This window comes from Trachypithecus francoisi, unplaced genomic scaffold, assembly GCF_009764315.1.
Source record: "Trachypithecus francoisi isolate TF-2019V2 unplaced genomic scaffold, Tfra_2.0 Lachesis_group2, whole genome shotgun sequence".
Lineage (NCBI taxonomy): Eukaryota > Metazoa > Chordata > Mammalia > Primates > Cercopithecidae > Trachypithecus > Trachypithecus francoisi.
The window spans coordinates 96,757,903-96,773,452 of record NW_022681465.1 but is presented as its reverse complement, the minus strand read 5'-3'; the positions used below and the strand labels follow the sequence as shown (position 1 = coordinate 96,773,452).

At 35.1% G+C, this 15,550-nt stretch overlaps 1 protein-coding gene across 1 annotated transcript in view; it reads right to left on the bottom strand.

Moving 5' to 3' along the window:
* CWC27 (CWC27 spliceosome associated cyclophilin) overlaps positions 1-15,550 on the bottom strand; it is a 261,663-nt gene that overhangs the window by 42,690 nt on the left and 203,423 nt on the right. Inside the window, exon 12 of the mRNA XM_033179684.1 lies at positions 1,763-1,872. Within this exon, the coding sequence (XP_033035575.1) occupies positions 1,763-1,872 (110 nt within the window). The remainder of the gene's footprint in view (positions 1-1,762; positions 1,873-15,550) is intronic.

Sequence of the window (15,550 nt, the reverse complement as noted above, 5' to 3'; positions counted from 1 at the left end):
ATTTTGATTGGCATCTGCAGGGGAATTATTCAGTTATGGCTTTTCCTGAGGCATGAATGGCCAACTACTTCCAGGAAGGCTCTTTCAGCACAGTGAGAGCCTTCCCAGAATGTAGAAGCTATGCTGAAGGGGCCCAATCTTGGCACACTCTGTTTAGGCATATTTAACACAAGAGTCTCCCAGCTGGGCCCTGTGCCTTTGGTCCTGTCCTGTATCCAGTCTAATCTCCATACTGCAGCCCAGTTAGAGAGATCTTCCCAAAATGAAAGTGAGATCATATCACTTCCTTCTGTCAATGGTTCCCCATGGCCTTTAGGATAAATTCTAAACTACTTAACATGGTTTGAAAATACCTTGTATGAACTTACTTTTGCTTACCTCTTCAGCCTCATCTTTCTCCTTCTCTTATAGTTTATGTTACAGTCATATTTAATATCTTTTAGTTCTTTGCAAAGAGGTCGAAGACTTTTCATGTATGCATTGTTCCTTTTGTCTAGCCATACCCTGCCTTCACCTGGTGGTCTCCTATACAACCTTCTAAGTTCAGCTGACAAATCATTTCCTTAGGAAGGCCTTCCCAGATTCTTAAGCCATGTTAGGCCCCTCTGTTATTCATCTACATGGCTTCCTGTACCTACAGTTTCATAATGATCACCCCCTTTCACTGGTGTTACTTACTTAACTAGCTGTTTTCCCTGATAGATCAGAGAGAGCAGGGATGTGTTCATGTGTTTACTGCCAAATACAGTGATTACTACATGGCAGGTTCTTAATCATTATTTGCTACAAGGGATTGGGTGGGGGGGAAGGAATGAATGAGTCATCCTTAGTATCTCTGGTAGTATAGTCACTATGGTTGCTATTTAGAAGACTTTGTGATTTCATGAAAACAAGTTAATAATGTACTTTTTCTTAATGAAATTAAGAAATTATCCAGACAGGTTTGGGCTTTTTAATTTACTTTTATTCTGCCTGTTTCATTTATACAACCAAAATGGCGTGTCCATACATATATAAGGCAGTTTGTTTATATCCATATATATTAATATATATGTCTATGTACATACATAGACATATATATGGCATGGCAGCACCAAAAATAAATGATTTCAGTCTGCCCTCTAACTTTTCAACATGAAGGGCTGCTTCAGAGATTTGTTTTATCAAGTGTCAGGTACTGCATGGCACATAGTGCTGACTCCCAAATTGTTGAGCTAGCTTCCTATCTCTTTTCATTCTTGATTTCTGACAACTTCTTAATATTACTACCTAAAGATTCAGGAATTACTTGTAACAAACACACTTTTATTACAATAGAAGTCAGCTAGTAGACCAAATGACTTATTTCCAGACAGTGTACAATTTCAAGCTAGGCTGACGAGTCAGCATGTGAGATGTCGGGCTGGAAGAGACTCTCTCATCATTTATAATCACCACTTCTTTATTTCACAATATTCACTACACAGAGGTTCCACCTGGGTTTCTGAAGATATGTGGCTTTATGAGGTTCCTGTGCTTACTGTGGGAGTACCAAGTTGAAACGTGGAAGTTCCAGGCTTTTTCACCACCAATGTCTGGAAAGAACTCCAGAGTTTGAATCTTTATGTGAATGGCCAATGTCCACCCTATATAAATATATTCTTTTTCATTTTTAAGAGGTAGTGCTTCTCCTGATATATAATCAAATTAGGCTTCATTTAGAAATACTTAAAAACAATAAAAAGACAATAAGTTCTGTATCAATTTGGGTTTTTGAAGTTACCTGATCTTCCCGGGAAGTTCCCTTCTTTGACTGTTGCTTCCTCAAAGCTTCATACTTTTGCCTTTCTCTTCTGTATTCGGCAACAGCACCATCTGGAGTGGCTTCTTCCTCTAAAGAATAGTAGAATATTTTTAGAATAAGCAGTAAAATAGCTCTGTGGATTCATAGCAACGTTTATGCTCCTTTTGCTGAAGAGGAGGTTGGCACTTGGGCTTGGTTTTTCGCCATTTAATTTCAAAAGAAAACCTTTTGTTACACCAGCTCTGTAACTACTTCCTAAATTAGAACATGACCGATATTAATTTATGAACTGATTTTATACATATATTTACTATACACTGCACTATTGTAATTGTTCTTCTCACATGTCCTTATTTAAGTTGATTATAAAATCGTCTATCTCGCTTTTAAAATAATTAAGGTCTTCCTAAAATTCAATAATATCATTTTACATTGTTTCCTTGCTTTAGAAGATACAACCTTTCAAATATTGGTTGATATTCCAATTACCTGCAACTTTTGTTCCCCAGTTATAACAATAACAATCTTCAATTTAATGGCATCATAGAAAATAAATACATCTAACAAATAACAGTTACCAAAAGCAGACAAAACAGTTAGCAAAAGCAGACAAAAATAATCTTTACTGAATTAGAAATTAGAAAACAAATCTATGGGTTTGATCCTGCAATAATTCTATGTGAAGATTAATTAACATCTGGGTTCATAAAACACAGTGTTCCCTCAAAAACAAGCCAACAAACCCAACTAGCAACATTTTATAATACCTTACATGTATAAGTATCAATGAAAATTTGTGACTAAAACACACACACACACACATGCACACACACTCTCTTCTCTTTGGCTGGAAGACAAATGATAAGCCAGATGTAATCAACAATGCTAGTAATCTTTCTACCAAAGCTTTAGTCTGTTGGTTGTCTCTTTGTTACCTAGCTTGAGGATCATCATGAATATGCAATATATTAACAATCAGTCATTTTTGTTCAAGAGATTTTCTCGTCCAAAAAAAAAAAATTTTGAACTAAGAAACAAGTTGTCTTTTTGTGGTTACCTAATATGATTTTGGTAGAACTTGGAAGGACAGTCTGGTTTCAAAACTGACAGCTGCAAACATTAAAAACTGAGCACATTAAGGAAAAATGAACCATTAAATATAGAAATACTATCTGAGGCACACACGCCTAGTAAACACTAGTGAAAAGAGTATGCCATCACAATTGGTATACATGAAGTGATTCTTATAGTAGGTTTAAAAATTACTTTCGGCAGGGCACAGTGGCTCACGCCTGTAATCCCAGCACTTTGGGAGGCCGAGGCGGGTGGATCACGAGGTCAGGAAATGGAGACCATCCTGGCTAGCACGGTGAAACCCCGTCTCTACCAAAAAACAAACAAACAAACAAACAAAAATTAGTCGGGCTTGGTGGCAGGCGCCTGTAGTCCCAGCTACTTGGGAGGCTGAGGCAGGAGAATGGCGTGAACCTGGGAGGCGGAGCTTGCAGTGAGTCGAGATGGCACCACTGCATTCCAGCCTGGGCGACAGAGTGAGACTCCATCTCAAAAATAAAAAGAAAATTACTATCATATTTTTCTACTGAATTGCATCTTTGAATACCTCTCTTCTTCTTATCCTACAGTAGTTAGATTTGCATTGTCCTGGGATAAAGAGCAAGCACTTTAAGATGACTTAGAATCCCTACATGAGGCAGTTAATGCCTTCCTTTCCAGTTACGTCTCTCACAACTCCTTTCCGCATCCACCTTGGTGTGCTTTCATTTGGATGATAACTAGTATTCTTAAACCCTGCTCTCTTGACCAACCATCCACCTTTGCACATGCTTTTCTTCCTTCAGGGATACTGTAAACACTTCATCTCTCCATTCTTGTTAATTCTCCTTGCTTAATTCCGGCTCCTCCTTTAGGTCTCAGCTTGGTTGGCACTTCAGGGAGCCTTTTCTGATTCCATTATTGAAGTCTGGTTTAGATGTCTCTCCTTTGAGCTTTCAAAGGACCCTTTAGCACTTATCACACTTTATGGCGATTTCCTGTTTATTCTTCTTTAAACTCACTAGACATTAAACTCCTTGAGGACAAATCATATTTCCCCAGCACTTAGGACAGTGCTTGGCAAGGGACTCAATAAATAGTCAAATAAATGAAGTAATAATGTAATTGCAGAAGGGGAAAATAAGAAGGTGTAGGCCAATTTGCCCTCTTCCCCTCGCAAGCCTCACAGTTATAGTTTGCATTTGTCATGCACCTGGAATCTCCTGTTCCACTGCATTTAGGGAGTCAATAATTATTTTCTGCCATTTCCTAGGGCAGAAGTTTGTAAAATTCTAAGGAAAATTGTGATGGGTATCCATAGAACTGTTTAATGTTTTTATGGTTAAAAAAATGCAAAAGAGAAAGGACAAGTTCTTTGCTTACATTTTCAGCTAAAAAAGATTGAAAACCTTTATTTGTGGTAAGAATTTTGCAATAAATGGAAAGGATATAGGTGAATTCTGCTATCTCATGTCATAGGTAAGTTAACCTTACAACCTTCAAAACAGATTCAGCATTGCTTATTTTAATGTGTTTCACACACATCTTCTTGAACATGGTCCCTTTTAGCAAGGACCAGCCATTTGATTTCACTTATTAGGAATGTGCAGGAAGTAGGAAAATGTTTAAAAAGTGCTATAAAGAAGCCTTAAAAATCAATTTTAAAAAGTCAAGGATAGGTACATTTAAGTACATAATAAAGCATGGAAATTCTGTAGCTATGTTGTTTATAATACTAAATGGCTTTTTAATAACTTAGAAATAGTAGTCACCTCATTTAGGAAACTAAATGCATGAAATGATAGAATTTTTAAAAACAGCTGTATTGGCCGGGCGCGGTGGCTCAAGCCTGTAATCCCAGCACTTTGGGAGGCCGAGACGGGCGGATCACGAGGTCAGGAGATCGAGACCATCCTGGCTAACATGGTGAAACCCCGTCTCTACTAAAAAAATACAAAAAACTAGCCGGGCGCGGTGGCGGGCGCCTGTAGTCCCAGCTACTCGGGAGGCTGAGGCAGGAGAATGGCGTGAACCCGGAAGGCGGAGCTTGCAGTGAGCTGAGATCCGGCCACTGCACTCCAGCCTGGGCGACAGAGCGAGACTCCGTCTCAAAAACAAACAAACAAACAAACAAACAAACAAACAAACAAAAAACAGCTGTATTGAGGTAGGCGTTCCATATAGTAAAATTCACTAATTTTGTATATAAAATGTGATGACTTTTGGTATTGTATAGCGCATATAACTTCCACTGCAATCAAGATCTAGAAAAGTTCCCCATACCCTACAAAGTGTCCAAATGTCTCTTACAGTCGGTTTTCTTCTGGCAACAAGGCATCAGCGATCTGCTTTCTGGCACCACTTTTTTGCCATTACTAGAAACTCATACAAATGGGATCACACAGTATGTAATTTTTAATGTCTGGCTTATTTTGGTGAGCAACTATTGTTGAGATTCATCCATGTTCCTTTGCATAACTGAATAGTATTTCATAGCATGGATGTACTCTAATTTGTTTATTTTGAGTTGCTTACCATTTTTGGCTACTATAAATAATGCCTCTTTAAACATTTACACACATAAGTTTGTTTGTGGACATATATTTTCATTTCTCAGGGATAAATACCTAAGAGCTGAGTCAAGTGCTAAGCATATGCTTAATTTCATATGATACTGCCATACTGTTGAACAAATGGCTGCACCATTTTGGCTGCGTCATTCCTATCACAATGTAGTAGAGTTTTGAGTTGCTCCACATCTCCAAATATATCTGGTATTGTCATTTAACTGAGTATTTTAGAGAGTGTGAAATAGTATCTTGTGGTTTCTAGTGTTATTTTTCTGATAAGTGATATTACATTTTGTATGTGCTTGTTGGCCATTTATGTATCTTCTTTTGTGAACTGTTTATTCAAATCTTCTGTTAATTTTTTTGTCTTATTAATGAGTCGTAAGACTTTTCTTGTATATTCTGGATACAAGTCCTTTGTCAAATATATATTCTGTAAATTACTTATCTCAGTCTGATTTCTCTTTTCATTTTCTTAAGCGTATCTTTCAGAGAGCAAAAGTTAAAATTAGATAAACAGCATTTTATCAATATTTAAATTTCATACATCACACTTCTTGTGTCTTATCTAAAAAATCCTCATTTGCTTCATGGTCTCAAAAGTTTTTTTCTAATGCTTTCTCTTAGTAGTATAAAATTTTGGTTTTTCTGTTAAGGTATATAATTTATTTCCAGTTGATTTTTATGTATGGTGTAAGGTAAGGGTTGAGATTTTTTTTTTCTATACAGACATCAATTGTTCCAACATTATATGTTAAAAAGGCTTTCTTAGCTCCAGTGAATGACCTTGGTACCTTTGTTGAAAATCAATGGACCATATATGTATGTCTATTTCTACACCCTCTTTTCTGTTCCATTAATCTATGTCTCTCCTTGTGCCAATAGTATACTGTCTTGATTCTGCAGGTTTATAGTAAGTCTTGAATTAGTTAGTGCAAGCCTTCTAACTTTGTCTTCTTTTTCACAACTTTTTTGTGATTTTTGTTTCTTTGCCTTTCCACATAAATTTTAAAATCAGCTTGACAATTTCTTCAAATAAGTCAGCTAGGATGTTGACAGTAGCTGCATTGAATGTATAAATTAATTTGGGGAGAACTGCAATCTTAACAATAGTGAATCTATCAGAGTTTTACTGACTTAACCTGCCATGTTCAGGTCTGTAATACATCCTTTTGGTTCCAACCATCATGTACAGTCATGGTGCTGGTGTGAGATACGAGTGAGGAGTGGCTATTTACTATCATCTTTGTGACTATCTCAGGATTAGTATTTCAGAAATAGGAACGTTTTGAAACAAGTATAGGAATTGTAAAAATGACTGGCTGATATGCTAGAAGAAATAACATGAACTAGCAAATATAAATAAGCAATTTTCATAGAATGGGGAGCAAACAGCAGTACCTCTCTTCCACCAAAATATCTTGGGAATTTAACAAAAAAGAAGCTACGTGCAATGTAATTAATTCTCATATCAAGACTCACTGAACAAACCAATAAACAACTTCCAATCCAGAAAGGTTAGTTGGTCAAAAAGTATTTTTAAAACAAACAAAATTTTTATTATGGAAAAATTTCAACACAAATATAGAGAGAATAGTATAATGAAGCCTCTTTAGTCATCACCTATTATCAATAGCATCAACTTACGGACAATCTTATTTAACTCACAAGATATTCTTAAGACATTAAAACTAGCACTCAGACAGTAACCTAAAGCACACGCATTTCCTCTGGTAGGTAAAAAAGAAAGAATGTGTGCTCTTAGTTTCCATTACAGGAGGTGCCAGTGGGCATGGCATCTTTAGAGCACAGACTTTGAAGTGAGACTGATCTGAATCCTGGTTCCACGATTTACTATATGAGTGAGATAGGGATATGCTATGTCATCTTTTTGTGCCTCAGTTTCTTCAGCTATAAACTGGGGATGATAATATCTACCTCACTTGCTGTTGTGAGGATTAAATAAAATACTATCTGACACGTGGCAAACACCTAACTAACTATTATTACTATCTCATTCAGATTAAATTATGAAAGTACCAAAATACACACTCACACCGACTGTACAATTATGTGCTAGCTCTGTATGTTTTTCTTTGTTATAACTGATAAGCTTTCAAAGGACATCACAGACTCTTGCACAAGTCAAGCTTGTTTTTCTTTCTCTTTCCCTCTCCATACAAATATATTTCTTTCATATTATGGAATTTTTTACATTGACGGAGGGAAAAGGGAAACTTTTTTTTTTTTTGCTAGATTATGAAGCTATACACATTCTAAAAGTGGTTATAAGGATTTTCCAGTTGAGAAGCTCTTAGACAAGTTAGCATTTTTATTTTACTTCCTCCTGCATTTCTCACATTTTAACCTATATTGAAAAGCTAATTAAGACAACTTTAATGTATCACTTTATTTCCTTAGTATTTATGAAACCACACTATTTTTATATTTTCTAGCCATGATAATGAAAACACAGGCATGTAGTTCAAATCCTCCTGAATACATCTGCCTTGATAATATCTTAATATTGTAGCATTAGTCATTCTTCTTAATGTACAGTAATAACCAGCTTCATAAATGTTTTGTGTAAGGCAATTAGTAGTAGTGATGGCAATGCTGCACCTAAAGAATGAATAAAATTCACCCATAAATTGTAAGATCTGTTTGATAATATCTGTTTGGTGATAGGAACTACATTTAAAATGACAGAGAAAAGACAACATTCTCTAACTGAAGTAAAAAATCGATTGCAAAATCAGTTTTGCTTTGAAAAATGCTAAGGAAATAGCTGGAAATAATAGCTTTTCATTATTATTTAAATGATCCCAGATCAAATAAGTAAGGTAACTCTTGTTTCACAAGGCTTCAAACATATTTTAATACTATTTCCATCTACCCCGTGTTTACTATATTCCATTCTTAATGAAGCTCCAGTTAAACAATTTTCAGCAGATGGCCTGAGAATGAAACCAAACTCTAGAATGCTGTCTATGCCTCAGTTTCTAACTCAACTGCCATCTGACGAAATCTTGGACTGTAATCTTATCCTTACTGCAGCTTTTGGTTTCCAAAGGGGGAAAGTGTATAAAAACTTGACTTTTTATCCTCTGATTATGGGTGAGATCATTTTGACTTCAACATAGCCAAAGGGATTTTGTAATAGAAGTTAAGAACTCAAACACTTGGTGCTTCAGGGCAGAATGGGTAAATCACAGGGTGTTCCCTATCATTATACAGCTGTAAATGCTCTGATACTCCTTTAAATAAAGAATGCTCTAAAGAGAGCGACAGCTTCTAAAGTTCTTCAGGAGTTATGTTTTTTATTTATTTATTTTTTGAGATGGAGTTTTGCTTTTGTTGCCCAGGCTGGAGTGCAATGGTGCGATCTTGGCTCACCACAACCCCCACCTCCCGGGTTCAAGTGATTCACGAGTTGTTTTTTATCTGCAACTATCTTTGGGTTTTACTACTTGGATGTATTTTGGAACTTTTAATTTGATTGTGGTTGTTAATCATTTAATACCAATTTGATTTTTTTTTTAAAGATATACTCAACAGAGCTAAGAAAAAATTCCACTGACTACCAATTATAGGTGAACTCATAAGAGTTGAGAAACAACTGAATTACATAAATTTGATATTAGGTCAGGGCAGATAGTTGGGCAACAAATATTATTTTAAGGGCTGTCTATTAATTTGCCTAATTCAGTGGTACACAATCTTACTGAAATATGTAGTATTTTAGCTTGGGCTAATTTTACCTTGTGACAATTTTCTCACAAACATCTATAAAATAAAAGCAGATGTTCTCTAAAGTGCGGATGAAGGGCAACTTAATGCTACTTTGTGTCTGTATGCCTGCAGGTAGAATTAGTTGATCTGATATAACTTCAAATTAAAATTCCATGTACTACTAAATGCTCTTTACTAAATTATTTTCTTTCAATGAAATAAAAGGGACAGACCATATCTCATGGAAATGACATTTCATTCTAAAGTTTTAAGATTTTCTAAAGTTAAATTCCACAAAATTAATATTAACTAAAAATCTCAACTAATAGAATACTTAAAATCTTTATTTCTTACAAAAGCAATTTCCCTATCTAAATAAATACTCAAAACTGCCTCACAGTAAATGGGATTCCCTCTCAGACATACCACTTTGCTAACGAATTCCATCAATTCCATCCATAAGATAAAATGCCAAGATTTGGCTGAAGGTGTTCACATAAATTCCAGGTGGAAAAGACTGATTTGGTAATTTTTTCTGCCCATCTACCAATGCCAATTAAGAACTCAAAAAAGTAAATCACCTTTGCATTACAAATTATGATAATAAAATTGAGCATAGAAAGACTGATCCAATCCAGCCTACTGTTTGAGGTCAGAAAACCTGGCCACTAATAGTTTTATAATGTAGATGTATTACAGTCACTTATCAAAATGGAAAACATGTCAGGTAAATATAGAAACCCAGTCAAATTCATAGATTTGTCATTGTTTTTTTCCAGAAAGTCATAAATCTAAGTAATCAAGTTCAGAAAAGACAAGGCAGTCATACCACCTTCTGTTATACCCACTGGCTGCTCCACTTTTTGGTCTTTTGAGATTTTTACTCACTTGACTTAAGGATATCTTTCCCCTCCTTATGTTTTCATTTCTAGCCCAAACAAATAGGCAGACAGCTTGAGAACAGCTGTGAAGTCTGCTGATGTTTCATTATATTTATCACAGATGATACCATGATTAAGCCTGTTAAGATTCCACCTGGACTGCATGGAAACTGTAACTCCAACACTACAGGGTACATACAGCCAAATGCAATGACATTTGCCACAAAAACCCAATTATTTGAAAAATCCGGTCAATTCTTCTATTTCCTAACTTGGTGTATCATATTAGTATAAAGTACTTCTATGTATCGTATGATCAACTATGAATGGTCATGGTACATTCATGTTGCATAATTTCATCATCAGTATACTCTGAGTAATTTCCTTAGCTCTGTATTTCATCTCATTAATTCTCTGTTCAGTTGTATCTAATCAATATTTAAGCCACAAACTGGGTCACTGAATTTAATAATTACATTTTCTATTTCTAATTATTCTATATGGCTCTTTTACAAATCACCTACTCTTTTTAGTGTCTTAATTTTTTATTATGATTTTTATTTCTTTAAAAAATCTCTTCATTGGCCAGGCATGATGGCTCACGCCTGTAATCTCAGCACTTTGGGAGGCCAAGGCGGGCGGACTGCCTGAGGTCAGGAGTTTGAAATCAGCCTGGGCAACATGGCAAAACCTTGTCTCTTCTAAAAATGCAAAAAAAAAAAAAAAAAAAAATTAGCCAGGTGTGGTGGTGGCTACTCAGGAGGAATCCTAGGCACCAAGATTGTGTAAGTGTTCCTATAGAGAGGTTTTGCATTGGTTTCTACCAGACAATCAAGGGGTCCCATTGGTCCACAGCCATTTTTTCTCATCATTTTCTTGACTTAGGAATCCTATACCATATAAATAGCATACATTCAGACTTTATATTTATGCCTGGTAGAGGTTTAGAGTTTTGACTTTTTCGTAAGAGTCTTTCTTTTTTTCTCCAACACACAGTTCTGAAAAATGGCAAGCTTCTTTGTGGTATTCCTGACCAGGTAGACAGATTTCTAGCTCCTACCTCTCGAACCCAAGGCCATATCTTCCATCCAAAGGTGAGATTAAAATCCTAGCTTCTAGATATTAGAGCCTCCATTTGGGTCCAAAATCCACTTGGGCCACTGTAGTACTGGCTTACTCAATGTCTGGTTATGCCTTCTTTTTGTTTCTGGTACTTATGATTTTCCTTTTCTTTCTTACCTTCTTTTCTCTTTTCCTCAAGCCTAGCTAAGCATTTAAATTGGGCTGGATCATATTTTATCCAGCATTTCTATAGATCTGTAGGAGAAGAAAGTTTTGTGTTAGCTCAGTCCGTGTTGTCAGAACAGGAAGTAGCACATGCATTTCTCATGTGCTTGAATCCTCCTGAATAAACAAAAATTCAGTAAGTGACTAGATGATTTTAGTGATATAAAACTGGCTAATAAAATATACAAGACATTTAAAATAATTCTGTTTTTCTAATACAGAGTGTTCTACTTTTACTTTTCTTATAAATCTCAATGTACACTGGATGATTCATAAACAATAATGATGCATTACAATGACTATTCATCATTACCTGAAATTTCTATGAAATATATGCTAAACAGATAGTAATGAAGGATGGAATTAAAAAAGAATACCTACTAAGAACTTACTATATGTTAAGCACTATGCTAGGGTGTTTTGATTATCTATGAGGAAAGTATCAATAAACCTATTTTAAAAATGAGGAAACAGGATATGATGACAATTAGAATACAGTAAAGCTGGGATATGAGCTGAGGTCTGTATGATATAAAGGTCCACACTGTGTCCTACTGTCTTCAATTAAAACTTCAATTCATAATTACACAGTGTCTTCTGTGTGTCTCTTATGCTAAGAGATGCTTTGAAAGAAATGTAAAACATATATGATACAGGCTTTTCATTTCAGAAATTAAAGGGTAAAGCGAACTTAACATACGTGAAAAATAACACTTATAATGTAAGTATCAAAATGTGGATTCACGGATATAATACAAGCATCTTGGGGACTTAAAGATTACCTATGCAATGATGTTAAAATAAAACTTTCAAAAATGTATTAGCTATGTATGAGATAAAAATAGGAGATATATATATAATATTATATATATATTCATAAATATATGAAAGAGCTTGGGAAGGAAATGTACAATATCACTATAACCATCAGTTTACTAGAGCACAAGAGCTAGCAAGTAGCTTGAGGATCTTCTAATCTAACTTCCTAGTTCCTAGGTCCTTACCTAAGGACCAGGTAAGTGACATTACTTAGCTAGTGTCCCATGTGAGTTATCAGTAGAGCCTTGGCTAAAACACATATTCCAACTCTTAGTTTAGGTGACAAACTATAGTAAGACTGCAAGTTAACTACTGCACATTTGTTCCTGCATGTTACAAAGAATGTCCCTAATCCTTTCCCTAGGAGCCAGTCAGAAACTTAATCTTCAATCCACTTGAATCTCTTCATTGGCTACCTACCTAATGAACCAAAGTTATCTATCCACAACTTTCATTGTATAGATTAAAAGGGCTTATACTCTCTGTTGTCTCAGGATCAGAGTCAAGGAGCTATCAGCTCTAAGTAGCTGCAAATTCATTCATTAAAAAAAAAAAAAGAAAAAAGTGTACTGAGCTGGGTGTAGTGGTGTAGGCATGTAGTCACAGCTACTCAGGAGTCTGAGGTGGGAGGATCACTTGGGCCTAGGAGTTCAAAGCCAGCCTGAACAACACAGCGAGACAAACTCTCAAAAAAAAAAAAAAAAAAAAAAAGGTGTACTGAGTGGCTATTCTATGCCAGCAACTGTTAATAAGGCTGCTTATAAATTATTTTAAATGTCTCTGGATTTACTATTTCAAGAAAATTTTTGCTAACTAAATAAAGATGATATGGTAATAACAGTAAACATCATTTGATCAACAAAATAGACTTTGATGGATATAAAAAATGTTAATGCTACTAATGTCTAGTTGTACCTCATACTTTATGGAAAATACAAAGTATTAATTTTTTAATATACCAGATCTTAAATTAATTCAAGGAAAAGTATCAGACTTGAAAATAGCTAACATGATGGCTAACATTTAACATTTCAATTACTTACTATATGCCAGACACTGGTAACTGAGTTACTTGTTTAATCCTCCAACTAACTATTCTGTGAGGAAAATATGTTACGAACCTCATTTTGCCAATGAGAAAACAAAAGCAGGAAGAGGTTAAATAATTTATCACATGAATCATAAACCTGGGGATATAAACCCATGTAATCTGGCTCTAAAGTACAAGCTCTTAACCAGTTTGGCTGTTTCTTCTTCATGTTTGAGAAAAAAAAATCCCTAGGAAAACAATTCCAATCTGACACAAAAATGCATCAGGTAACCAACTGGGTATATCCCGATGAAATAAAATCCTACAAATAAAGGCTCTAAACTCTCCCAGACCATAATATATGATTTAATGGACAATGAGGGAAAAAAAGAAGACCAAACAGTGGGTTTACTCAATTAAGTTCTATCTAGGAAGAATCCCTTATGGCTTTTTCTCGATTCTCCTTAATTAATCATATTTTCCCCTCATTTGAACCTTCGAAACACTCTGTGGCTCTCAAGCACACTGTATCATAACTGCCTCTTTCTCTGTATTACCCTCCAGGCTGTAAACTCACATGGCAAGAACTGTGGCCTAGCATATACCTTGCATATAGTATGTACTAAATAAATAGTAGTTGAATGGACAAATAAACAGATAGATCATTTTTAGGTCCTGAATTACAACAGCGTCTACAGTCACCTTATTGCTTTTGCTGAATGGAAAAGTTCCTTGAGGGACTTTTAGGGCCTTAATACCCCTAGCATACAAATACTTTTTCAATAGATGGTTGCCTAATTAAGTTGAGGTATAAGGGATTAGATAATTCCTGACACTTGTTAAATAAAGGTGAGAGGAGTTCATGAAGTCAGGTTTAAGGCAGTTACCCCTAATTAGGGCCACTGGGCACTAAGCTTTCTGGGTAAGAGTTGCAGCCATTCATTGTGGTTTTACCATCTCCCCTGAGGAGCTACTGGTGATAAACTACATATTTCCCCTCTCCCAGTCAGTATGCCTTTTCTTTTGTTTTATTAAGAAAATCCATCATGGAAACTATAATGGGAATATTCTGTGACAACAAAACGAGAGCCTATCGGCAACATATTCTATGCTATCATTTTTCATTATTACAACCCATAACATTTATGTAGTTATACCAGAGACTAAAGGCTTACTAACTTTGTTTTAAAGATACTTGAAAGTTGTTAAGGTGATATATTCAAATAGTGAGTAAGAAGAAAACTCGTCCAATGGAACTGCCAAATAAAAACCTATTCATAATAAAAAATAATTTAATGGGGGTGCCTCTATACACATGTGCATTTTACAGAAACTAGGCAGAAAGATGCTAAAGTTTATTTTTTTTCTATACTATGGACTACAATAAAAAAACTATTTATTTATTCTGTTTCACCAGTTTTCATTTTCAGCATATTTTTATGCTACAAATTGAACAATACTGGCTCCATCTGGTGGTAGATAAGCCTCTTAAAGGTTCCTGAAAATTAGTTAAAAGTGGTTAAATAATTTAGGGTTTACCTGAAATATACTTGAACATTAAAGTATGCCTCAACACTGAACACATGGAAGTGTTAATTTTTTCTTCTACAGTTTATCCTAGCTTTATTCCTTCATGTTATGAGGGGCTTAAAATAATTCTCAAAATAAAATAACACAGAACATTTTCCTCTGTGTTTTTTCATTAGAGAATCTGAGAAATGTGCAGGTTACAAATTGTCTCAGGGAATAAATAATACAGTTAAAATTTACGCAGTTTTTCAGATTGGATTCCATTTTAAAATATAAACTTGAAAATACTTACTGATTTTCAACCATATTTTCCATTCGAGACTTCCAGAAGGGTAGCTTGTGAATATATAAGAGTTCATATCTAGGAGTTTTATATATTTACATGCTCCTGGATGCTTAATCTTGATTTTTAAATTCTGCATGAAAGGAGTATGTCCAGAATCACAACATAAAATTTGAGTACTGTGAAGTTCTTAGGTATCAGCAACCTGCTCATTTTACAGATGAGAAAACTGAGGTTTGGAGAAGTTTAATGATTGTGCTAAACTGGGAGTATGAGAAAACAGATTTTACAAGAAGCCAATGTCTCCTCTCTACACATACTACCGTATGCACTTTCTCTTTGTAGCACATTCTCACTGCACATATGCTTCATAACAAACTAGTAATCGCATTGGGGTTACGTACATTTATAGCACAGTGTGACCATTTATAAAATGGAATGTATCCTTAATATAGTTTTAATATATCTCTAAATTAGGAATTTAAAAAATTTTTACTTTTGCTATTTTCCCTTAAGATGTCGGAAATTAAAAAAAAAAACCTGTTTTAAAGCCCTACTCCTATCAAAATACAAAATTTTATC